Here is a 27910-nt window from a genome sequence, read left to right on the forward strand (position 1 = left end):
TTTCAAATGGGGTCCTTACAGGAATTCCATGAGGGCCAGTTAAATACCAAGAAAGATGCCAAAACATACTACCAAACTAACGACAAATCATTTCAAACAATCCCCCCCTAACTTTGTTGTTGTTGTTGTTGAATGAAATCCGTATAGATTTGTGTTTGGGTATTGTGTACTACTTACCTGGCCAGAGTCTGTTTGTCTGGACAGGGAGGTTTCACTGAGCAGAGAGAAGACAAACAACAATCTGTTTAATTGGCATCTTGTTACTCAAACCAGTGAATAGAGGAAGATCATGGTTTGTAAGCAATCACAGAATGTGTATACAGCTGAAAAGAATGTTTGGCTTTAACAGCATCTTATGACTCATGAAAACCAAATCTCATATCTCATCTAGCGTTTGTATGAATTTCTTTCTAGTATAATCAATCAGGCTCTTTAATGGTCGCTTCTTCTGTAAGAGATTAACCAACCTGTCATCTTTTTTGCTCTTCCGTTTAAGTTTGGGCGAGCCTCGTGGCGAAGTCTTCCAGTCCTTAGCAGGGAGTCTGTGAGAGGAGCGACCGCCACAGTTTCCTGAAGATGGCGCTAAGCTGGCCACCTCATCATCATGGTCACTGAATCGCACATACAGACACAGTGAGGGAAGACTACACGATACTTTGATTAAAGACTGACATCCAGACACTTCCTGTGTTACAGGAGGCAATGCCACTACCATCTGAAAACTGCAAAGACCCATTAAAACCCTCCGAGAGAACTGTTTTTGGTTTGGGCCAATTTAATTTGTGTCTGTGCATGCATGTTTGAGAGAGGATGACAAGAAGTTGGAAAAGGCCTTGACTATATAGAGAAAAGGGGAAAGAACAGCATTACATTACAGGAAGCAAAAAGGAAGAATAAACTTCTTTTGGCAAGAGATGGAAGAAAAAAACAAACAACTGCAATAGTAGTCATGGGATAAGGAGGACCATTTTCTTCTTCTGTATGAGGAACAGCACTTCTTCACACGACACAGGCTACATATGGGCGCATTGGATCTATTTGTAATGTGTTCCCACATTAGGGTTGAGCGATATATCAAAAATTTCCTACTGGCCTCTGTCAGCCCAACAATCGGCGATTACCGACCCCCCCATAACCACTTTTTCAGTGATTGCAATCATGGAAGAGCTTGTTGCAAAAAAGAATGAAAAAAAAATCTCCTTTTTGGGATTATTTTGGTTTTGAACCAGATGTAACCGGCAAGCCGAAGGAGCTAAATGAAGCAATTTGCCGTCTTTGCAAACGAGTAGTGCCAGCAAAAGAGTCTAACACTACCAATTTACACTATTTACTGAAACATTACAGCCTATAGGCTACTCTTCTTCAAATAAACAAAATAAATCACCCTGAGATTTGCTAAGCAACAACCTGTAAAGAGGCTAAAAAGCTGTCTGACACAACAGCTTTTTTTTTGTTTTGTTTTTTGGGGGGTTTTTTTTGGGGGGGGGTCCCTGATGGCGTCAGAGGACGCCTCCGCTTGCAACTTCCTAATGAAAAAACAGATGATCAGCGTGCACAACTGCACAGTTTTTGGTGTAGTTCTCAAATATGATTTATGAATTGACGCTGCTTTTCGGCACCAATCGACTGGACAGCAACCACTAAAGACGGCTTAATTGTCATTTGGTCATTACAATCACTGCCCTGTTTTGTGAAAGACTTGTCTGAAATCAGTGCAACAAGAATGTGCATATGGCCCAACTCCAACTGCCAGTTCCTATTCACACACACTTTGAACTGCGCTTTACAGGTTCATCATTTACTGAGTTGAACTCTCGAGGAGGCAAGCCATTAAATTGGCAAAATAAAAGGACAAAAATCGCTGCAAAAAAAAAAAAATCCGCCGATTGGATTCAGCCAATCGCCGATATATTTGTCCAGTCACCCAAGTCTATCCCACATGACTATTGGCTCACCACTCACTTGAACCCCAGGTGACAAACACTTTAACCTGTCACTTGCTAAAAAAAAAAAAACCTTAAAGAAAACTGTATAATCGTGCAATGTCAACACATTCAAGACAATTACACATAGTTCATTCTGAATATGGGAGGAGGATTGGGGATGGTATGCGTGTACCCTGACATGTGCATTACCTCTGTTCTGCGCTGGCATCCTGACTGTCATTCTGTGCGAGGTGATAGGAGCGTCTGTGGTAAGGCGAGCTCTTCTGCCTGTCCTTCAGCTCTTCTCTTGAGCTATGACAGGTGCAACAGTCACATATTTGCCACACAACAGAAATGTATTACAACACAGAAATGGCATTTCTGACTGGCACATAAGTACACTCATCAAAACATTTTTTTGACAAATGTTTTGTAAGGTGAGAACATTTATAATTACATCATGCTGTCCTGGATTTCCCAGAAAGTTGAATCAGTTCATCTGGACACAACGTTTAGTGGGAGAAACGTTTCATCACTCATCTCAGTGACTTCGTCAGTCTCAGCTGACCGCAGATATCCCCACCCTTACAAACAGCACAGTTGCATAATGACCAAAACCGGCAGTGTTGCGTCACAACTGAAGCCAGCTATCGGTTTTGATATGCAAATTGCCGTGACCATTAATTAGAGTTATAACGGCCATGTGTACTATTCACAGAGGATTGGGGAACAGTTACAATCACAGCATTAAAAGATGGTGACAGATGTACAATGGGCCGCAACGGCACATCCTGTTTATGTATCTTAGATAAACCATACAGACTAGGTGTAGCTTCCCCTGGGTATAATCTACAGTACAAAAGTCTGTCAGTAGCATTGTCCTGTTCTAATAGCTTTAGACAATCTATCACCTTTTTCTTGTAACCACTGCCTGGATCTTGTTTCAGGGGCACATAAGCAATTATGTCGCTGAGTAACTTAACATAACTTTCTCATGATAGTTTTCTCATGATAGACAAGTGCGTCTACCTTTGTCCACCGGAAGGATGATGTTATTGTCCTTACTGAGAGTCATGAGTGCATTCCTCGTCTCCGCTGATGTTGGTGGCTTCCCATTGTTGAGGCAGGCTGAAACTTTTGTCGGTAGTTGCTCCGCTTACGGGTCTGTGATGTTGTTACGGATCACCGATTCTGTGGCTGTGATCCGTTCGACTAGCGGGACTTGCCTCGGCGTGACAGCAAAATTCATAAGTACAGTACATCTGTTGCCATTTTACAATGCTGTGATTGCAACTATTCCCCAATCCTCTGTGAATAGTACACATGGCCATTGTAACTCTAAGAGTCACAGCAATTTGCATATCAAACTGATTGCTGGTTTCCGTTGTGACGCAACTGTGCCGGTTTTGGTCATTATGCACCTGTACCGTTTATAAAGTTGGGGATACCTGCAGTCAGCTGAGACTGACAAAGTCACTTAGATGAGTGATGTAATGTTTCTCCCACGTTTCTCCCACTAAACGTTATGTCCAGATGAAATGATTCAACTTTCTGGGATTTTGTTACCTGGATTATTGAGTATGCATCAAGACTCTCCTGGATTTGAAGACCTGACCCCAAGGCCACTGCTTTTCCCTCTAATAATGTACATTTCTGTATATATGTGAATTATGGATACAAAAAGTCTACACACCCCCGTTAAAATGGCAGGTTTTTGTTATGTAGAAAAATGAAACCAAGATAAATCATGTCAGAACGTTTTCCACCCTTAATGTGAAATTACCTATAAGAATGAAGTGGAAAAACACAAACCTTTAAGGAGAAAAAAACGAAAAATACAAAACTTAAAATAACCTGGTTGCATTGCACATCCTTTTATAGTTGCAGATGCAGCTGTGTTCAGAATTAACCAGTCACATTCCAACTCATGTTAAATATCAATTAGAATACACCTGCCATCAATTAAAGGGACTCTGATTAACCCCAAATAAAGTTCAACTGTTCCTATAGGATTTTTCCAACATCTTCTTGGTTGCACCCAACTGCAAAAGCTGTGGTCCACAAAGAACTTACAAAGCATGAACGGGATCTTATTAGCGGAGGGGCGCAAAAAATTTCCAAGGCATTAATTAGATGTGCCATGGAACGCAATGAAGACAGTCATTAATGAGAGAATATGAAACAACAGTGGCATTACCAAGAACAAGACATCCCTCCAAAATTGATGAGAAGAGAAGGAGAAAACTGGTCAGGGAAGCTGCCAAGAGGCTTATGGCAACATTAAAGAAGCTGCTGGAATTTCTGGCAAGCACTGGTTGCTCCCTAAATGTGACAAAAACCTCCCATATTCTTCATATTTTTTGGGCTATGGGATAGGGTGGCAAGATGGAAGCCTTTTCACATGAGGGGGGGGGGGACCAAACCCATCCAAGCCTGGCTAAATTTGGCAAAAAGATACATCCAGTCACACAAAACCATGTGGGAAAATGTGTTGTGGTCTGATGAGAGGTTTAACTTTTTGGCCATAAATCCAAAATGTATGTTTGGTGCAAAAACAACACAGCACATCACCAAAAGAACACCACACCCATGGTGAAGCATGATGGTGGAAGCATCATGCTTTGGGGCTAATTTTCTTCAGCCGGAACTGGGGCTTTAGTCAAGGTGGAGGGAATCATGAACAGCTCCAAATACTAGTCGATTTTAGCGCAAAACCTTCAGGCTCCTGCAAGAAAGCTGAAGAGGAATTTAATCTTTTCAGCACCAAGGCAGGCATCCAAATCCACCAAGGAATGGCTTCACCAAAAGATCATTGTTTTGGAATACTCCAGCCACAGCACAGACATGAATCCAACTGAAAATCTGTGGGGTGACCTGAAGAGGTCTGTGCACAGGAAATGCCCTGGCAATTTGAAGGATCTAAAATGTTTTTTCAAGGAAGAGTGGGAAAACATTGTCAAGTCCAGATGTGCCAAGCTGATAGACACTTACCCAAAAAGAACGAGTGCTGTAATAAAATTAAAAGATGCTTCAAACAAAGTATTAGTTTTGGGGTGTGCCCACTTATGCAACTGGGATATTTTAAGTTTTTATTTTCTCTAAAAGGTTTGTTTGTTTTTCCCACTTTATTTTTATAGGTTGCAATTTCACATTTAAGGTGGGAAAAGTTCTGACATGATTTATCTTGGTTTTTTACATCACAAAAACCTGCCATTTTAACAGGGGTGCATAGACATTTTATATCCACTGTATATGTGGTTTAAAATGTGAAGTTTTCCAAAGCACTGTGTGTGTGTACACAGTCACGGTACATTATGAACATTCAAATACTAAAATAATTCTTACTTCCACAGTTGTCTTGTTAGGAGTTTGCATTGGATTTTGCAGATTGTGGATGTTTTACTTCGGAACGACACTTCTTGTATGTCTGTATGTGGTCAAGATGAAATTATGCTATAGTCCTCACCAGTCTGCCAGTCCGTTGTCCCTCAAACTGTTTCTGGTCTCCCTGGTGATGTCAGGTGCTGCTGGCCAAGGTGTGTGGTTAATGCTAACATCTGAAGCCCCTCCACCTGCACCAGTGTTGTCCTGCGACAGGGCATTCTCCAGAAGAGATGGGGTGTGGCTTAGTCTTGGCTCCGCCTCCACTGGCCCGCCTACAGATCCAGCTCCACCCCCAAGTTCCAGAGGCAATAGGCTGAGTAGAGTGAAATAGTTTAGATTTCTTCATGCATTACACTTAATGATCTGTATTATATTAGCTGTATATTACCACTGAAGTACATGAAATAGTGTAATCAAGCCCAATAAGTTAAATTCTCATTCGATTCTCATAACATAAGGCACTCTACAGTAATGATTGGCTTATTGCAATTCCGTCAATCACCAGTATGATTTCAATTTGAATCTGTCTTCGCAGGACCAAGACATATTGCTCCGGATGAAACCTATACCTTTCGAATACATGAAAATTACTTTTTTCTTCTACTTCCTACCTGCTGTTGTTAACTCCCCTTGGTGACGAGAGAAGGTGCAAAGCCGAGGCAGCAGAGGCCATGCTGTTCGTCTGGAGGGCCGGCAGGGCCAAGGGCTCCGAGTTGGAGATCAGGCTGCGCTGAAGCTGCAGGGTCTGGGATGCGATCTCTGGCATGTCTTGAGACATAGCTGTGGAGGCTGAGGAGATGACGTCGGGGGAACGGGCCCGGGTCGGAGAAGCCTGTGTTGGAAGGAGAGGGGGGTCCAGCACCTGAGGGCTCTCAAGTGAAAGAGGGCCACCAGAAGAGGCCAAAGACTGGTAGTGAGGAGTTGAAAAAGGGGAGAAGAGAAGACAGCAGTAGGTATTAAGAGAGGAGGAATGATTACGTATGATATTAAATGTCAGTGTGTGTGTGAGACCGACTGAAATACCTGCAGGTTTTCCAGTCCAGACAGCAGTATTGTAGCAGCTCTGGGAATGCTGGAAGAGGTAGAGAGTGTCAGGCTGCTGTTGCTGCTGTTCTCTGCTCTATTGGGGCTTTGACTTACATCTTCTACAGCCCTGCACACAAAGACAGACATACTGAAATGTATGTTGAGAGAAACGATCGGCGACAACACAAGATGGCAGGAACTGATGGAGCAAGTTAAGCAGGGGGAGGGAAATCACCATCAGAAATGAACAGGGATCTGTATTTAGAAAATGTACATTATTTACTTATTACTCACTGATGTACATAAAGACAACCACAAACACCAATGCTGACTAACATCCTAGAAAAGTATCAACAAGCATACAGAGAATCATTTCTGGCCACATAACTTAAATGCAAACTTCTGGTGCTTTTCACATTAAAGTCCCCGTAATTGCAAACCCCTTGGACTGGATGTTACCTGAACTAGTCAAAATATTTAGAAAATCAAAAAGCAAACAAAAGCAATTGAGATAAAAATATTATATCCATACTTACAATACAAATTCTAAAGCGCCCTGAGCATTGCACATTACAGCTTAACTGCTGTCAATTTTAACATGGAGGGGGAAATTTAAAAAATTGCATATAGCTAGTCAATAAAAATGCTTTTCACACCACATATATAAAATCCTGTTGAGTCAACTGAATCAAGATTTAACACACCAATAAAATAAACATAAATCTTTACCAACATTTCTATGTCTTATCCAAGCTATGACTCTGAAATACACACCTGTTAGTCGAGTCAGAGTTGCTGCTCATCGCTGTTACAATAGTCAGACTGCTGGCACTGCTGCCAGGGGAGGCTGGTACCTGGAGATAAATAAAAAATGACCAATTAAATGTAACGCAAGAGTTCTTGTGCATTAAGATATCGCATAAAAAGCAGGAAATACTATCTGAGAACTCTCCATTAGAAAACAGTAATCGGGAGGAATGAGCGTTTAAAAAAAAACAAACAACCTGATTTAATTATTGAATGTTATGGTCCAAGTGACTTCTTCATTCGTTTGTGTTTTCTGTCTCTTACGTCACATCACAATTAACACCCCCCCCCCCAAAAGGTCTCTGCTCCACCCTCTCTGCCGATCCAGGGACGGCTTCAGATGTGGAGTCGCCAGCCGCCTCTTTTCACCTGACAGCGAAGAGTTTCACCAAGGGGACATAGTGTGTGACAGCGAGTGAGAACAGGCGCCCTGACTGACCAGAGGAGGCGCTAGTGCAGCGACCAGGACACATGCCCAAATCCGGCTTCCCACCTGCAGACACGGCCAATTGTGTCTGTAGGGACACCCAACCAAGCCGGAGGTAACACGGGGATTCGATCCGGCAATCCCCGTGTTGGTAGGCAACGGAATAGACCACCACGCTACCCGGACACCCCGCAATTAATTTCTTCACAAATTATTTACTCGAAGTTATTAGAAAATTATACACAACATCAGAGAGTGTTATTAGATCATTGATGCTGCCAACATCGCCAATTTCTTATTTCTTGCCTTCGACCCCCCTCTTGTTAAAGAGATACTTGCATCAAAATCCAACTTTTCCTGTTGTTAATCGATGTAAGGAGTGTGGATGTTATCGATGAGACAAATGGTAGCCCTAAAATCACATTTATGGCCAGACGAGATATCAGCAGTCGAGTAACTGATTTCCGGTTAGCAAAAATGTGGTAACTCGCCGCATCACGAATTACCATTAGCATAGAGGGGCGTGTCCGCAGCGGGACATTATAAAAACAGAGACTCACCCTTTTGGCTCGAAGGAATACGGCTGTATAGGCTGAGAATCATATTCGTGAGGCGAGTAGTCAACTTCCACTGAGAAAGAGGAATCGTCTTCCACTTCCACATCCTCAACCTCAAAGCTGCTGTCGGTGGTCTAGTTGCTGGCCTTTTTTTTTTTCTTTTTTTTTTTTTTGCTTTGTAAAGTGACGACAGAGCAGGAAGGGGGCTGTCACCAGTGAATTTCTCGTTTTTCTGCGGCAAGCGGTTTAGCCCCAGGGTTTAGCCCACCCAGTCACACCCACACGACCGCCCTGAATTTCAATAGCCAATAGCTATGAAATCATAAAATCACACCTACCTTTCAGTTGTAATTCAAACCACCCGTGTCAAAAATGTGCTCAGAAACAGCATGAAAGCATCTCTTTAAACACAGTAAACTTTAGTCAAGTCAATTTTATTTGTATAGCCCAATATCACAAATTACAAATAGCCCCTACTTAAATACTTTAGTCTCATCCATTTGATATTTCTTTTGAGATACAAGTAGGAATAACTTCTACAAGGGTGAGAGCTTATACCTTTCTGGGACCTCCAACAGCACTCTCCAGATGCTGGGGAGCAAGTGCTATTAACAACTAATATAAATCTGTTTAAGGCAGAGGATTTTATTGCCAAAGTATTTCTGACATTTAGTAAAAAGTATCCCTGAGACATACTCACCATCTGTTTCTTGATTAGACAGGGGCTAGAAATGAATATAGCTTTTAAGGGTTCGTACCGAAGTATTAGGGGTCATGAAGGCATCTGGGGTCATAAGCTGGGGCAACACGCCACTGCCTGTGCCCGAGACAGAGAGGAAGTCAGTGGGAGCAGGAAGAGATGGAATCTTCCTGAGGTCACTCTGAGAGCCGCTGCCTGACTCCTTGTCGGAGCTTTGGTCCGTCAAGTGGTCTGAGAAACCTGCTAGAGTAAGACACAAGAAGTCCTGTAATTAGATGTGAAAGGATTGTGACTTGGAGACTGGTAGCAGAGAAACAGTTTAAACTCTGTTAACAAATTCAATGAAGAGCACTCTCGTCTCCTCAATAACTACTGGTTAACCGTCACCGAAGATGACATTTAAAGGGTGATGCCAACTGTGTTCTTTTTCCGGGTTATTCAAATGGAGCTGTCCACACAACCGTTAGCAGCAAGCAGTGACGTGGGTTAGCGCTGCTGCCCGACCCTCCCCTTCCTCAACCCCCACACAACTGTGAGTTCAGTTTTAGTGGTGGGTGGACTTAAAAAGGCACAGTTTGGGTTACCCCTTGCAGACTTTCTTAATGCAGCCAAGATTATACTATGGAACTGGAAAAATACAAGCAGACCCTGTTATAAGGACTGGATCGAACTCATGATGGTTACAGCCTTATAGAGCTCTCATGATGGTTACAGCCTTATAGAGCTAATGTTAGCCAAACTGAAAGATTCTGTGTCTAAATTGACTGAAATGGTGGATAGCTTCCTCCGATTTATAATGGTGGGGCTCATTAGATAACAATATGTAATAGAAAGCCTTAATGTATGTCATGTAGGGTGTTATGTGTTGTAGGGAGGGGAGATGCTATGATCTTTCATGTTTTGCTGTGTTTGCTTTTATTTTAGCTTCATGTTTGTGTACTTTTTTGCCTGTAAACTCTCATGAAAGTACATTTTGTACTGTACAGGATGGGGGGGGCGCTGTAGAGCAAGCTATGGAGTAGGACGTGTATCGTTTAGCTCTGCAAAACAAACAATCAAATAACAGATTCAAAGGCACTTTATTCGCATTTTACCCGGTGACACAGCATTATTAAGGTATTAGATCCACGTTGTATCGTGGCACACAGGACCGCTAAAGGACGTCAGACCGCCGCATCTACGCCGAGGCCTATTTCAACCGCGGCATCCTCAACCTCGAGTGAGAAAGGAGACCGCGATGCTGAAGACCCCGCAGGGGCTCACGCGGAAGACTTCAAAGGAGCTGCATTTCCTCCTTGCGTGCGGACTTTGTTGCCATGATGAAAATGGAGGTAAAAGCGGTCTTAGAGAGTGAAATGACAATAATTAGAGCAGATGTTCACGCACTTACTTACAAAGGGGTTCGAGGACTTTAAAATAGCCATGAACACAGAATTAACCACACTGCGCAACACCACGGGACACACAGAACGGAGCCTGACTGCCTGCTCTGATGACGTTGAGGCTCTGAAATGAGAGGTAAAGCGGCTGGGAACCCTGACTGAGTCACTACAAGATAAATGTGAAGATCTATAGTCTAGCTCCAGGAGGAACAATATTAGGATCATGTGGGTACCAGAGGGCCCTAATATTGTTCCACAAGTTCGGTTGCAGGAAGCATTTGACATTGGTGACACTCCATTGATAGACAGGTCTCACAGATCACTACAGCCGGTGCCAAAGCCAGCACAGCAACCCAGGACCATTTAGCACGCCTGCATTACTACAATGACTGTGCGGATATATTGCATCTTGCCAGGGAGAAGCAGAGGATTAAGGTAAAGGACATGACCATATCAGTCTTCCCTGACTACACCGCACGAGTGGCCAAGGCCCCCACGCAGCCTTCAATGGCGTCAGGCAGCAGCTCAGAGGACTAGAGGGAGTCCGGTTTGGCATCTCTCATCCGGCCCGACTTCGCATCACATATAATGGCATGGAGAAGATTTCCCTGGACCCAGAAGAGGCCTAATCCTATGTCACGCAGGCCATTATTCCTCATGCTGCTCGAGCGGACAGAGACACCATCCAAGTTACTTGATGAGGTCCAGACCAAAATGAAGGAGCATAAACTGATAATGACACCTTGATTCCATATCTTTTGACACTTGGAAATATAACTGTGCTCTCTGATGCTACCAGTGGGCACAACAGTTACGTGAGTATTTACTCTGGACTGTTTTGTTTCAATATTTTAGAGGTTTGGTGCTCTTTTTAAGGGCTATATTTTGATACGAATGTTTCTACCTCAAGTTTGGGCTATTTTTGCCTGATTTCATAATTACTGTTGTTGCCGTTGCTGTTATGTATGTTACTGATGATATTGTTTTTGTTTGCCGTTATAAGGTTTTTACTATTCTATCATTACCTTTTGTGCCTTAAAAGTCTGACAAGACATGTTCTGCAAGCCCTAGTTAGCTTAGCAGTTTCCGGGACAACAAGCACTTTTCATGTGCTTTTACTTCCTTAGTTTAAAGGAGGTTGGTAAGATCTTCCATTTGGGGGGAGATCTGCATAGGGATTTAGGACTCCTTTTTTCTTTTCCGTTTCTTTTGAATTTGTTTGAATTTGTTTGTTTAAAGACTAAACATGGGGACTATAAGCTATTCAGACTTGTACCACTTGATCCCATTGCACAGCTTGTAATCAATTATGGCATCACCTAGTTCCAGTACTTTAGGCTCTATTCAATTCACCAGCTGGAATATTACAGGAATCCACCATCTGATTAAACGCAGCCATGTGTTTACACACCTAAAATTCCTGGGCTCGGAAATTATTTTTCTTCAAGAGACTCACCTTCGCACCAATGAATGCACCAAACTTGAGAGAGGCTGGATTGGGCAGATATTTTGTTCCAAATATGAGGATAGGTCCAGCGGCATAGCCATACTGACCAAAAAGGGAATCCCTTTTGTTCCAACTTCAGTAATTGCTGATAACAATGGCAGATACATAATTGCTGCTGGTAAACTTTTTGGTTCACAGATTGTTTTAGCTAATGTCTATGGTCCGAACTGGGGCAACCCACAGTTTTTCTCCCGCTTTATAGCTAAAATACCAGATCTCCACACACACCACCTAGCTTTGGGAGGAGACTTCAAATTGCGTTGCGTGCTGCACCCAGGCCTGGACAAGTCCAGACCTCAACCCGATAGTGCGATTTCCAAATCCGGTAAGGTTCGTCTGTCATTTATGGACTTATACAAACTTACAGACCTGTGGAGAAACACAAATCCTACAACAATGCCAATTTTTCTCGCCAGTTCACCATTCATATTCACGAATCAATTTTTTCTTGCTCAATAGCAGTTCTCTCCCATTAGTCACAAATTGCCAGTACCACAGCATTGTTATCTCTGACCACAGCCCGGTTCAGTTAGATATGCGTTTCCCCAATAGTGTAGCACCACAGCACACTTGGCGACTAGATCCATTGTTGCTGTCCTGTGATAAATTCATCAAGTTTATAAATGAGCAAATTGATACCTATCTAGACATTTACTCGACCCCAGGTATGTCATACACTATAATCTGGGAATCTCTCAAAGCCTACATTGGAGGACAAATTATCTCATATTCGACTTTTGAGAAGCAAAAAAGCATAAAACATCTTTTGGAACCGTCTACTCAGATAACAGATATAGACATGAGTTTTTCTACTGACCCAAAATCTGAATTATATAAGGAACGGCTACTGCTACAGACTGAATTTGACAACTTGTCAATCAGACATACTGAACAGCTTTTATTTAAATCAAGACAAACATTTTATGAACATGGCGACAAAACAGGTATACTGCTATCCCATCAACTTAAACGGAGGCTAACATAGCTATTCCAGAGATACGTGTGGCACCTGGTGTGATTTCCATACATCCCAAAACTATTACTGAGTTTCAAATAATTTTATCGTAATTTCTATGCAACAGAGGCCAATGTCGATACTTCTGAGGTTAATGCTTTCCTTGACAAAATAAACATTCCAATGATTGACTCAGAAGCCCAAAAGCAGCCTTGAAGCCACTGTAACATGTCAAGAAATCACTCAAGCCATTAACTCGATGCGAAGCGGCAAAGCAGCAGGGCCAGATAGGGCTCACATAGAATTTCATAATTTTTTTCTTCAAAATTATCTCCCATCTTATGCTCTGTATACCACGAAACACCACTGGGACAAGAACTACCTGAAACGATGACACAGGCAATCATTTTGGTTCTATCAAAAAAAGGCATGCTTCTTCAACATGTCTAGACTGTTTAATGTGCTCTATTCTTCTCATTCAACCCAGCGAGCAGAAGTTGTACTCTCCCTAGATGCTGAGAAAGCCTTCGATCAGAGCCAATGGAAGTACCTTCTGGCTGTTCTGGGAAGATTTGGATTTGGCCCAATATTCATTACATGGATCAGACTACTTTATGCAACCCCAAAGGCGTCAGTGCGAACCAATTCCTTATGCTCAGACTATTTTCTCCTCCATCGTGGCGTTAGACAAGGCTGCGGCCTATCTCCATATTTATTTAATACTGCTATTGAGCCCTTGGCTATAGCCTTTAGAGCAGAAGAAAATATAGCTGGCATCGTGAGAGGGGGCTCTACCCATAAAGTTTCACTTTATGCGGACAACCTCCTTCTCTACATATTTGATCCAGTAGAATCCCTACCTCGGCTTACAGATATATGTTTCACCACTTCAGAAGACTCTCAGGCTATAAATTTAACTTTTCCAAAAGTCTGCTTTTTCCTATTAACCAAATAGCGTCAGATCTTAACTACAATAAATTTCCATTTAAGCTGGAACACCATTCATATACCTATCTAGGAATCACTGTTACGCGAGCTTACAACGATCTTTATGGCCATAACTTTAAAAACTTACAAGACCATACATACTTGATCTTGCGAAATGGGCATCACTACCGGTCTCCTTGGCAGGCAGGATTAATACAATTAAAATGACAGTGCTGCCTCATTTCCTGTATCTGTTCCAAATGATTCCTTTCTTCTTACCTAAATCTATGTTTCGTGACCTTGACAGTCACATCTCTTCACTTGTTTGGAATAGATCCAGGCCATGATCACAAAGAACCATTTTGGAGATGCCTGTTAATGGGAGGACTGGGACTGCCTAATTTTATGTTTTATTACTGGTCAGCCAACAGTTATATTAACTTACTGGATTGCAGTGTTTCAAAATAAAAGTGGCCCCACCTGGGCCCTTATGGAGACCCGTTGTTATCCCAGTCTCTCCAATATCCATACTGAGTTCTCCACTACCCGGGGGAACTATTAAACATGTCAATAATCCTGTGATTAAAAAGCTCTCTTAGAATTTAGCATCAATTCAGAAAACACTTTAATTTCAACAGTGCATGCGGCAATATGCCCTTGACACATAACCTTTTTTCCTCCTTCCCAGACTGATGCAGCATTTCAAATGTGGCATAATAACGGTTTGATCTTTTTTAGCAACCTATTTGTAGATGGCACTTCTGCTTCATTTGAAATTCTCCAACAGGACCATAATATACCGAAGACACACTTTTCCCCCCCCTTTTTTTTCTAGATACCTCCAGGCCCGCAGCTTTGTCAAAGAACACCACTCATTTCCTGTCCTGCAGGAAAAGAACATATTAGACATCATATTGGACTGGGACCTGGATACCAAGAAAAATGTTTCTAAAATATATAAGATTATCCAAGCTATTGGCTTACCTTCCTTGGACAAAACAAAATCAGCCTGGGAACAGGATTTAAACATTGAGCTCACTGAAGAGATTTGGAAATATTCATTACAGCACATTCACACCACCTCTCCCTGCCTTAGGCATTGCCTTATTCAATTCAAAGTGTTACATCGTTTACATTACACGAGAGAGAAACTGTGCAAATTATATCCCAATATCGATCCTGCTTGTATTAGGTGCCACCTGAACCCAGCCACAGTTGGTCACATGTTTTGGGAATGCCCATCTTTTAATACATTTTGGGGTCCTATCTTTGAAGTTTTCTCATTTATTTGTTGTAAAACAATTGAACCCAGCCCAATCACTGCCATTTTTGGAGTTCCTGGTGAGGGCGTAGACATTACAACATCCCAAGCTAACTCTATAGCATTTGCCTCACTTCAAGCCCGGAGACTTATTTTTCGCAACTGGAAGTCTGATAAGCCCCCATCATTCACAAGTTGGATCAAAGAAGTGCTATCTTAAATTCCACTAGAGCTATAACAGATCTAAGTCCCATCAGAAATTTATGGATGTCTTGTCTCCCTTTATAGAATTCACTATTGCTCTATCTTTTTAGAAATACCAGAATAGACCCCCCCCCAAATTACAGCAACTACCCCTTTATTCTAAGTATTAGGACTAAGAATGGGTGATAATTTAATAATTCAGGATAATTTAGCTGGAATAAGTGCCTTATTGTGTGACTGTCGATGTGCCTGTCCACATATGTCCGCCTGTACTTAAATATGTGTATTGAGATGTAAGGGTATGTATATCTCTTTATTTGTGTACAAGTGTGTGCATATACTGTACATATCTCTATCTGCATATTAAGTGTGCATGTATGTACTTAGCACTAGGTGTCTGACAATTGACTGGTTCCAATTGTAACAAAAAAGGTGTTTAATTGATGATTTTGTTCGTTGTTTTTTTTTTCCTGCCTGGCTGGGACCCCCCCCCCCCCCGGGTGTCCAGGCAAGGGGGAGGGGGTTGTGCGTATTAATTTTTGTGTGTATATTTTTAAGGGGAAAAAAAACCTATCAATAAAGTTTAAAAAAAAAAGCACCAGGACTGGTTTGATGCAAATGCCACACATGTTGTGTCATGCTTCTGGACAGTATACACAGAACACACAAAACTAGCCTTGACCACCCTGCCTCACAGACACTAAAGCGGGAATGGCAACAGCAAAGGAATAGTCCAGCAAGAACTGCGATGCCTGCAGAACAAGAGGTGGGCTTCTAAAGCTCAAGAAATTCAAAACTGCACAGACAAGCATGACATTCCAGCAAGAACTGCGATGCCTGCAGAACGAGTGGTGGGCTTCTAAAGCTCAAGAAATTCAAAACTGCACAGACAAGCACGACATGCACAACATTTATAATGCCATAAAAACCATCTATGGTCCAAGAAGCTGTTCTGTCTGTCCTATTAGAAGCACTGATGGATCCACCCTCAAAGGACCAGGTCAACATCACTCAGTGATGGAGAAAACACTCCTGAAGCACTTCTCAATCACTTCAACAAAGTGGCCACCTCCATTCTTAACGAGCTCCCATTGCTGCCCACCATCATGACCCTCAATGCTCCACCATCCTTTGGGTAAGTCTTCTCAGCCATCAGATCACTGAAGAACAAAAGCCCAGGTCCTGATTGTATCCCTGCTGAAATTCTAAAGCAAGGAAGCTACCTCTACACGAGCAGTTTACCTGTTCATTGCCGAGGTGTAGAAACAAGAATGTGTCCCTCATCAGTGAAGGGACGTGAACATCATTACCATCTACAAGAACAAGGGTGATACATTTGTGTGAGGGAACAGGAGGGGGATATTACTCCTTGCAGTGGCTGGCATAGTACTGGCAAAAGTCACGCTCAGCAGGCTGGTTGACAACATCACTGAGGGGCTCCTTCCTGAATCCCAGTGTGGCTTCAGCAAAAACGGAAGCACTGTGAACATGATCTTCACTGCACAACAGCTGCAGAAAAGTGTCAAAAACAGAAGAAAAACCTGTTCATCACCTTCGTGGACCTCTCAAAGGCCTTTGACACAGTAGACCGTAACCTCCTTTTGGAGGCTGTCCTGCATTACGGCTGCCCCACAAAATTTTTCAACATCTTGCGTCAATTTCACAAAAGGATGAGCGCGTTAAGGTTATAGTGAGTGGAACCGAGTCTGAGGCATTTGGTGTAGGCACAGGGCGTGAGACAAGGCTGTCTGCTTGCACCAGTGCTTTTTAACATATTCCTCCTCTGCGTGACAATTCTCCTGCACAAACACATAGAGGCAGAGAGTGGGGTGACTACTGATTTCCATCTGGATAGGAACCTTTTTGACATCAGAAGGTTCCAAGCCACCAAAAAGCTCAGGTCACTGCGCATACTCGAGCTACAGTATGCTGACGACTGCGCATTTGTTGCACACGCCAGTAGCACTGCAAGGCAGCTGTGAGGGTATATTGTTGAATGGGGTTATCTTTTAACATCCCAAAAACAGAAATCCTCTGCCAATGGTCATGTGATCCCCCACCAGAACTTCCTCACCAGCAACAACCTTCACCTCAATACAAAGATTGCAGTCTATCAGGCAGTGTGCCTATCCACACTTCTCTATGGATGTGAGACATGGATGCTTTACAGCCACCACCTGAAACAACTTGAAGCCTTTCACATAAAATGCTTCCAGTGGATCTTGAAAGTGATCTGGCAAGATTGTACCTCACATCGGGAGATTCTAAAATGCACCAGTAGCAGGAGCATAGAGGCTACCATCTTTCACCGACAACTCCAATGGCTTGGCCACCTCAACAGCATGCCAGATGACTGCATCCCTCAGAAGGTCCTGTCTGGCCAGTTGAGGTTAGGACACCACTCAGCTGGTGGACCAAAAAAGTTAAAAGACCAGCTGAAGGTCTCCCTTAAGAGGCGTGGGCCCCACCTTGGCACACTAGAGACAGCAGCTGCTGATCAACCCAACTAGCTCCGTCTATGTCATGAAGGCGTGAAGCTTGCTGAAGAAACAAAATGCAGGAAAAGCACCTGTCAAAGCGCAGGAGACACAAATCCACAGCTGCGGTTAATACCACACACCCCTCTGCCAGTGCGTTTGTGTGCACAGCCTGTGGAAGACAGTGTGTATCCCACATTGGAGAACTACCAAAGGACTCATAACGAACAAAAGTAGGAGTCATTGAACACAACAGACAACCCGAAAAGATATTGGACTGTGAGGCTGTGTGTGGTGTCAATAAAATCAGATAAAACAGTCCTTGTATCAGAGTTCATCTGACAGCCATCGGATATCATCCTTGAGGTTAATAATGTCATTTGTTGCTTTTAAGCAGTGCTCGCAAGGCATAGTAATATTAAACTGGTTGATCGGTGTTCAACAGAAGCGAAGGTTAGCTCCGTTAACTCTTTCAGCTGAGGGTTGAGTCAACGTGGTTCTCACAAGGAATGCAATGACGCCCTGCGCTAAATGCAATTAATGCATTTTTGTATATTATTTGCTCTTTTAAGATGTGTTGTGTGGTTTACTAAAGCCTCATATAACCTTACACAAAAACCCAGTTACACTACTACTACTTTTGGCTGCTCCCGTTAGGGGTTGCCACAGCAGATCATCCGTTTCCATTTCTTCCTGTCCTCTGTATCTTCCTCTGTCACACCAGCCACCTGCACGTCTTCCCTCACCACATCCATAAACCTCCTCTTGGGTCTTCCTCTTTTCCTCTTCCCTGGCAGCTCCATATTCAGCATCCTTCTCCAAATATACCCAGCATCTCTCCACCACACATGTCCAAGCCATCTCAATCTTGCCTCTTGCTTTGTCTCCAGACCATCCAACCTGAGCTGTCCCTCTAATATACTCGTTCCTAATCCTGTCCTTCTTCGTCACTCCCAATGAAAATCTTAGCATCTTCAACTCTGTCACCTCCAGCTCCACCTCCTGTCTTTTCGTCAGTGCCACTGTCTCCAAACCATATAACATAGCTGGTCTCACAACCATCTTGTAAACCTTCCCTTTAACTCTTGCTGGTACCTTTCTGGCGCAAATCACTCCTGACACTCTTCTCCACGCACTCCACCCTGACTGCACTCTCTTCTTCACTTCTCTTCTGCACTCCCCATTACTTTGGACAGTTGACCCCAAGTACTTAAACTCATACACATTTCGTCACCTCCACTCCTTGCATCCTCACCATTCCACTGTCCTCCCTCTCATTCATGCATAGGTATTCCGTCTTGCTCCGACTGACTTCCATTCCTCTTCTCTCCAGTGCATACCTCCATCTCTCCAGGCTCTCCTCAACCTGCACCCAACTCTCACTACAGATCAGTCATCCGCAAACATCATAGTCCACAGAGACTCCTGCCTGATCTTGTCCGTCAACCTGTCCATCACCATTGCAAACAAGAAATGGCTCAGAGCCGATCCTTGATGTAATCCCACCTCCACCTTGAACCCATCTGTCATTCCAACCGCACACCTCACCATTGTCACACTTCCCTCATACATATCCTGCACCACTCCTACATACTTCTCTGCAACTCCCGATTTCCTCATAGAAAACCACACCTCCTCTCTCAGCACCCTGTCAAATGCTTTCTCTAAATCCACAAAGACACAATATAACTCCTTCCGGCCTTCTCTATCTACTACTACTTTCGGCTGCTCCCGTTAGGGGTCGCCACAGCGGATCATCCGTTTCCATTTCTTCCTGTCTTCTGCGTCTTCCTCTGTCACACCAGCCACCTGCATGTCTTCCCTCACCACATCCATAAACCTCCTCTTTGGCCTTCCTCTTCTCCTCTTCCCTGGCAGCTCCATATTCAGCATCCTTCTCCCAATATACTCAGCATCTCTCCTCCACACATGTCCAAGCCATCTCAATCTTGCCTCTCTTACTTTGTCTCCAAACCGTCCAACCTGAGCGGTCCCTCTAATATAATCATTCCTAATCCTGTCCTTCTTCGTTACTCCCAGTGAAAATATTAGCATCTTCAACTCTGCCACCTCCAGCTCCGCCTCCTGTCTTTTCATCAGTGCCACTGTCTCCAAACCATATAACATAGCTGGTCTCACAACCATCTTGTAAACTTTCCCTTTAACTCTTGCTGATACCCTTCTGTCGCAAATCACTCCTGACACATTTCTCCACCCACTCCACCCTGCCTGCACTCTCTTTTTCACCTCTCTACTGCACTCCCCGTTACTTTGGACAGTTGACCCCAAGTATTTAAACTCAAATGCCTTTGTCACCTCCACTCCTTGCATCCTGACCATTCCACTGTCCTCTCTCTCATTCACGCATAGGTATTCTGTCTTGCTCCTACTGACTTTCATTCCTCTTCTCTCCAGTGCATACCTCCACCTCTACAGGCTCTCCTCAACCTGCACCCTACTCTCGCTACAGATCACAATGTCATCCGCGAACATCATCGTCCATGGAGACTCCTGCCTGATCTTGTCCGTCAACCTGTCCATCACCATTGCAAACAAGAAAGGGCTCAGAGCCGATCCTTTATGTAATCCGACCTCCACCTTGAACCCATCTGTCATTCCAACCGCACACCTCACCATTGTCACACTTCCCTCATACGTATCCTGCACCACTCCTACATACTTCTCTGCAACTCCTGACTTCCTCATACAATACCACACCTCCTCTCTCGGCACTCTGTCATAAGCTTTCTCTAAATCTACAAAGACACAATGCAACTCTTTCTGGCCTTCTCTATACTTCTCAACATTCTCAAAGCAAACATCGCATCTGTGGTGCTCTTTCGTGGCATGAAACCATACTGCTGCTGGCTGATCATCACCTCTCCTCTTAACCTAGCTTCTATTACTCTTTCCCAAATCTTCATGCTGTGGCTGATCAACTTTACACCTCTGTAGTTGTTACAGTTCTGCACATCGCCCTTGTTCTTGAAAATCGGTACCAGTATGCTTCTTCTCCACTCCTCAGGCATCCTCTCACTTTCCAGGATTGTGTTAAACAATCTAGTTAAAAACTCCACTGCCATCTCTCCTAAACATCTCCATGCCTCCACAGGTATGTCATCAGGACCAACTGCCTTTCCACTTTTCATCCTCTTCATAGCTGCCCTCACTTCCTCCTTGTTAATCCACTGAACTTCCTGATTCACTATCCCTACATCATCCAACCTTCTCTCTCTCATTTTCTTCATTCATCAGCCCCTCAAAGTATTCCTTCCACCTTCTTAGCACACTCTCCTAGCTTGTCAGCACATTTCCATCTCTATCCTTGATCGCCCTAACTTGCTGCACATCCTTTGCAGCTAGGTCCATCTGTCTAGCCAATCAGTAAAAGTCCTTTTCTCCTTCCTTAGTGTCTAACCTCTCATAAAAACTCACCATATGCCTTTTCCTTTGCCACCTCTCTCTTCGCTTTACACTGCATCTCCTTGTACTCGTGTCTATTTTCTTCATCTCCCTGACTATCCCACTTCTTTTTTGCCAATCTCTTCCTCTGTATACTTTACTGTACTTCCTCATCCCACCACCAAATCTCCTTGTCTTCCTTCCTCTGTCCTGATGACACAACAAGCACCTTCCTAGCGGTCTCCCTCACTATTTTTGCAGTGCTTGCCCAGCCATCCAGCAACTCTTCACTACCACCCAGTGTTTGTCTTAACTCCTCCCGGAACTCCACACAACAGTCTTCCTTCTTCAACTTCCACCATTTGATCTTTGGCTCTGCCTTCACTCGCTTCCTCTTCTTGGTCTCCAAAGTCATCCTACAGACCACCATCCGATGCTGCCTAGCTATGTTCTCCCGTCACCACCTTGCAGTCTCCAACAATTATACGCAAGATATAGTCCACCTGTGTACACTTTCCTCAACTCTTGTACGTCACCCTGTGTTCCTCTCTCTTCTTGAAATATGTATTCACCACAGCCATTTCCATCCTTTTCGCAACATCCACCACCATCTGTCCTTCCACATTTCTCTCCTTGACACCATACCTACCCATCACCTCCTCATCACCTCTGTTCCCTTCACCAACATGCCCATTGAAGTCGGCTCCAATCACCACTCTCTCCTCCTTGGGTACACTCTCCACCACTTCATCCAACTCACTCCAGAGTTCTTCTTTCTCTTCCATCTCACACCCAACTTGCAGGGCATAACAAAACAACAACAACATTGTTAATAATAATATTCAAGAAAAAGCTGGTGCAGCAGATTAAAAAAAAAAAACGTGCTCTGCCCTGCTATAGGCGCCGATCCCAGAATGTTGAGCAACCATGGGTAAGGTCAATCATAAAAAAAAAAAAATGAATGAAGGAATCAAGAAATAAATAAACAAATAAGACTGTATGCTGGTTTAGTGCAGCCTGTTATAATTTGTAGCAGAGCAGTGTCGCATTTTTTTGAGGTTTAGGTCTATGGCTTACAGATGACAGCAGACTAGTAAGCCTAAATTCATGGTAATTACTAAAGCAAGCGCAATAAAAGTGATTTTGTGACAATCATCACCTTAGTGGTATTCACTTAACTTGGGCAACCACGGGCAAAAACATAAATCAGCACCTACGTGACACGCTGTGCCCGTGCCTGATCAATGGTTTGTGTTGTGTGCGCATAATAAAAGCGTCATCTTACTGGCCTGTCATATCGGCATATCATCGTGCATCCCTACTGTTACATAAGGACAGACAAGCTGTGGAGACCATGGTTAGAGAAAAACACACCGCACTCAATATTCAATCAATCGATCAATCAATCAATCAAGTTGCATTTTATATAGCACTTTTCTAGCTGCAACAGCCACTCAAAGTGCTTTACATTTCTGGTCAAATCTGAATTTCAGACACCGGTTATAGTAGAACAAAAGCCGTTTTCTGTACAATCGCTACCTATTTCGTATGCGTAAGTCCACCGAAATGTGATTTACCAAATAATCTAATGCTGTCACACATTTGCAAATGAACACAAACATTAGCATACATTCAAACATTTCTTGCATTTGAATTTTTCCTTTTCTTGTACTAAATTTTTGGGTTACTTCCAACAGAGTTTGTATAAACATGAGCCTACATGAGCAGTAGATAAGAGACCTACCGAAACCATCCTGGGAGTCAGAATGTGGCAGGAAGAGGGCAGAGTTCGAACCAAGATTGGGCTGGAACCAGATCTGGACATCCTGCAGAGACCTGAATTCACATAGCACACACGAAAAGAATGCCAACAAAACATTAAGAAATAAGCGTAATATTTTAGAATTTTTAAAAATGCAATAATTTTGATTCAGTCAGTTAGGTTTTATCGTGGAATGTTAATGTTGGGAGCATTATTTTTTTTTCAACTGCTAGTTGTATCTTTTGATTAGTATCGTTTTGATTAGTATCATTAGTATCTTTTGATTTGTTATAACTGTTTCAGCACATCCTCTAGTTAGCTAGCTCACTAACCCACATGATGTTGCTAAGCAACTATTTGAAAAAATACAACTGACAAACTGATGACATTTCAATAGATTTTCCAATCAAGATTATTAGAAGATCTGATTTTATCACCAAAAGCTGATTGATTGGCTTAATTACATTGACAACCAGAAGGATAGTTTTTCAAAGGGCTTAAGTGATATTTTCCCCTCTTTTTTTTTTTATAGATTATTTTCCACTTTCACTGGATAGTGAAGAGAGACAGAGAGACAGGAAAGCCAGGGGAAAGAGGGGATAACATGCTGCAAAGGGCCTGGGCCGGATTCAAACCCAGGCCACTGCGGTAAGGACTCAGCCTCATATGGTATGCGCTCTACCAGGTGAGCCACCGGGGCGCCCCTTAAGTGATAATTTCACAACAACAGCAGTTCAAATATTTTGGCCAACTTTAGTATATGAAAACTTATGTTAAAAAAATACAAGACTGGAAAACTTGATTTTCATTGGACTGAATCTTCAATTGAATAACTAAGAAAGTCATCATGGGAAGGGAGACTGTAAGAGCATTATTCTGTTACGTAAAAAGCAAGCTTTTTTTAATACAGTCAAACACTTTTTATTATTTATAGAGCAGACAGCAAATATTGGGTGGGAACTCACTTGGTGTGCACACAGTAGAGTTTGATCTGAATCCCAGACTTGGACTCCATGGGTCCTTGGTTGCCCTCTGAAAGAAAACACATTTGGGTAACCTGAGCTGACTTTTCTCTGATTCATTCTAAGCAACTGAGTCAAGGTAATGACAAAGGATACAGCACATTAAATCTCGAAAATATTATAAGACAAATGTACTTCAAGAGCTCTCAAAATGGACAGACTTTAAGTTGAAGGCACATGGTTGGAGTTGTCGTTTTAAAAGGTACAATTTGTTTGGCAGCAAAGTTAGTCATTGTGAACAATTTCAAGTGTTTTATGTTGACGAAAAAATTATACAATCTGCACCCATTTGTCTATATGCTTATATCATTTGTGTGTATGTGTGTGTGTGAACGCATGTTCCAGCACCTGTAGTCATACTCTCACTCTCCTCCTCGGCAGGAAGGACCTCAGTGTGTCGCAGTCGGCTATGAGAGACATCCTGGACCCCAAAGCTGAGCACGGGGTGGGTCAGCAGGAACTCCGACACAGCTGTGAAAGCGGCGTGGCCTTTCTCCTGGTCTTGGTGAAGTTCCATCACATACAGAACCTTGTGGCAAAACACAACATAAATATGGTATGTGGTTAGGACCACAATTCAGTGGCAATTGAGAGCTCGGGGTTCTTCAAAATGCATGTGTTGTGTTATTATTGACACCAGTTTTGATTTGCTTCAAGACGAAAACTGTTGAGTTGATCAAAGTGATATTTGCTGGAGACCGAGTCTGACCTCCCTCTCATTAAGAGCAATTTCCAAAAGGCAGGCTCAGTTTTAGACACATAATAATATAAACATACAACGTACCGCGAAAACATGCAGCAAATATACAAAATCTTAAAAAAAAAACCCTCCAATAATAGGCAAAGGGCCCAAAAGCAAAATATAACTCAGATGGGGTTAATTATTTATAACTTTATATAATTTTATTATAATTTTCACAGTATCTTGTATAGTTACACCAATCAGCCGAAACATTAAAACCACCAGCCTTATATTGTATAGGTCCCCCTCATGCCACCAAAAAAGCTCTGACCCATCAAGACAGACTCTACAAAACCCCTGAAAGTGTCATGTGGTATCTGTCACCAAGAACAAGATATTAGCAGGAGATCCTTTAAGTCGCAAGGTAGGGCCTCTATGGATTGGACTCGTTTTTCCAGCACATCCCACAGACGCTCGATCAGATTGAGATCTGGAGAATTTGGAGGCCAAGGCAAAACCTTGAACTATTTGTCATATTCCTCACACCATTCCGGAACAATTGTTTCGATGTGGCAGGGCTCATTATCCTGCTGAAAGAAGCCACTGCCGTCAGGAAATAGCATCGCCATGAAGGGGTGTACTTGGTCTGAAACGATGTTTAGGTAGGCGGCACATGTCAAAGTAACATCCACATGAATGCCAGAACCCAAAGTTTCCCAGCAGAACATTTCCCAGAGAATTAAACTGCCTCTGCTGGCTTGCCTTCTTCCCATAGTGCATCCTGGTGTCATTACTTCCCAAGGTAAACAACGCACACGCACCCTGTCGTCCACATGATGTATAAGAAAACATGATTCATCAGACCAGGCTACCTTGTTCCACTGCTCTATGGTCCAGTTCTGTTTCTCACATGCCCATTGTAGGTGCTTTTTGGCAGTGGACAGGGGTCATCATGCGCATTCTGACCAGTGTGCAGCTACGTAGCCCCATACACAGCAAGCTGTGATGCACTGTGTGTTCTGACACCCGTCTATCATATAGCCAGCATTAACTTTTTCAGCAATTTGTGCTACAGTAGCTCTTCTGTGGGATCGGACCAGACGAGCTAGCCTTCGCTCCCTACGTGCATCAATCAGCCTTGGGTGCCCATTACCCTGTCACTGGTTGTCCTTCCTTGGAACACTTTTAGTAGGTACTGACCACTGCATACCAGGAACATCCCAAAACACCTGCCGTTTTGGACCTGCTCGAACCCAGTCATCTAGCCATTACAATTTGGCCCTTGTCAAAGTCACTCAGGTCCTCACGCTTGCCCATTTTTCCTGCTTCCAAAACATCTACTTCATGAACTGACTGTTCACTTGCTGCCTAATGCATCTCACTCCTTGACAGGTGCTATTGTAATGAGATTAATGTTATTCACTTACCTGTCAGTGGCTTTGACATTTTGGCTGATAGGTGTATATACATGTTTATATTTTTCTATATAGGTACTGTTCTGGCTATTAGCCTGTTCCTTCTTATCGCCTTTCCTTCTTCGGAATGACTGTGTGCATTCTTATGACTGCCGTCTTGTATTGATTGTGCTTCATGCTGACCAGCAGGTGATAATGATTTAGCCTTATTACCCCTATAAGTAATGCCTGTTTTACCCACTCATATTTGCCTGAGGAGGATCTACTGAACTGTCATCAGTTTGTCAGTTGTATTTTTTCAAACAGCTGCTCAGCAACATCACATGGGTTAGTGAGATAGCTAGCAAGAGGATGCACTCAAACATCCATCCATTATCCAAACCGCTTATCCCTGCTCTCAGGGTCACGGGGATGCTGCAGCCTATCCCAGTAGTCATTGGGCGGCAGGCGGGGAGACACCCTGGACAGGCCTCCAGGCCATCTCTCTCTCTCTCTCTCTCTCTCTCACACTCACACACACACACACACACCTAGGGACAATTTAGTACGGCCAATTCACCTGACCTAAATGTCTTTGGACTGTGGGAGGAAACTAGAGCACCCGGAGGAAACCCACACAGATACGGGGAGAACATATAAACTCCACACAGCGGACGACCCGGGATGACCCCCAAGGTTGGACTACTCCTGGGCTCGAACCCAGGACCTTCTTTGCTTTAAGGCAACCGCACTAACCACTGCACCACTGTGCCACCCCTGTCCATGCACTAAAACATTTATAACAAATCAAGATACTTATGAAGTTGAAACAAATAATGCTCCCAACATTAACATTCCATGACAAAACTTAGCTGACTGAATTAAAATTATTGCATTTTTAAGAATTCAAAATATTAAGCTTATTTAATGTTTTGTTGGCATTCTTTTCGTGCGTGTGTGGTATGTGAATTCAGGTCTCTGCAGGATTTGTATTGATTCAATAGTCTTTGCTAAGGACCTTGATTTGTAGACTCAGATGTGTAACTGCTTGGTTGAAACAAAGACCTGCACCCACACCAGCCCTTTCTGGATCATGCTGCCCATCCCTGAAATTGATCGAAACGTTGAATAAAATAGTTTTTGGGAGCAATTTAGAGTGCAGACTACTACACTCTAGTTTTGCTATTTTTGTCTTGCACCTTAATATTTTCTGGATATGTGCATACTTGGTTCCTTTGCTGACAGTTTAGTTCATTTCATCAGCTTGATTGATGAGTTACCACAACAAACATCAATTACTCAAGAACATTCCTAAAAAGTTAACGCTTGAAAAATGTTGCTGAGACCTTCCTCTGTACATCAGTGAGGATGAGACACTCTGCAGACAGATCCAGACTGGCCTTCAGACTGGGCAGAACAGATGAGTTAAATGGATCTGGAGAGAACCTAGAAACAGACAGAAGAATAGTCTCTTAACTGAAGCATCACAAATGGGATAACAAAATTAAAGGTGATTATTTATAGCTTTCCAGCAATCCCATAAAAAAAAATGACACTCGTGTGTGTTCGTGTGTGTACACACACACACACACACACATTCTTGATATAATGCAATAGAACTTTTCTGAGGGTGCCCAAGTGGTAAGTACAATATGACATTCAATTTTATTTTTTGGTGTACTGCCAATGTATATAAAGTACTAAATATTTTATCTGTAATAACAATAGGCCTGTCAGATAGCATTTGAAATTCGAATGTACATTCGAATTATGGTAATAATATTCGAATTTGAATATGAAAATATGAAATTCGATTTTTTGTAATATATCTTTTTAATATATTTTTTCCCCCTTATTAATATTATTATTATTAATGCACACACGTTTAAATGGGAATAAATGATGGTTTCGTGAAACGTATTTTATGAAAATAAGCATAGCCTACATCCGTAGTAAAACCGGAAATTAAAAAGCTCTTGTCAGTTCCCACGCCGAGCGGGCGGGCTCATAGAACACAGGAAATGGCGGAATCCGAGAAGAACGTTGGCTGTGACCCAAGCGCTAGCACTAGCACTAGCACATCTCCTGCGAGAGTCATTCATACTCCAC

General features: G+C 42.9%; 1 protein-coding gene across 3 annotated transcripts in view; it reads right to left on the reverse strand.

Moving 5' to 3' along the window:
• edc4 (enhancer of mRNA decapping 4) overlaps positions 1-27910 on the reverse strand; it is an 89535-nt gene that overhangs the window by 30516 nt on the left and 31109 nt on the right. Inside the window, exons 11-23 of one of the 3 annotated variants that reach the window (XM_056281481.1) lie at positions 27148-27247; positions 24074-24254; positions 23669-23735; positions 22686-22777; positions 21591-21737; positions 8885-9069; positions 7110-7189; positions 6333-6462; positions 5921-6216; positions 5392-5622; positions 2136-2237; positions 468-611; positions 178-214 (exon numbers count right to left, since the gene is read on the reverse strand). In XM_056281481.1, the coding sequence (XP_056137456.1) occupies positions 178-214; positions 468-611; positions 2136-2237; positions 5392-5622; positions 5921-6216; positions 6333-6462; positions 7110-7189; positions 8885-9069; positions 21591-21737; positions 22686-22777; positions 23669-23735; positions 24074-24254; positions 27148-27247 (1792 nt within the window). The remainder of the gene's footprint in view (positions 1-177; positions 215-467; positions 612-2135; positions 2238-5391; positions 5623-5920; positions 6217-6332; positions 6463-7109; positions 7190-8884; positions 9070-21590; positions 21738-22685; positions 22778-23668; positions 23736-24073; positions 24255-27147; positions 27248-27910) is intronic. The other 2 variants (XM_056281483.1, XM_056281482.1) reach the window with 2 other exon arrangements.

The sequence above is a fragment of the Lampris incognitus genome, chromosome 6 (genome assembly GCF_029633865.1).
Source record: "Lampris incognitus isolate fLamInc1 chromosome 6, fLamInc1.hap2, whole genome shotgun sequence".
Lineage (NCBI taxonomy): Eukaryota > Metazoa > Chordata > Actinopteri > Lampriformes > Lampridae > Lampris > Lampris incognitus.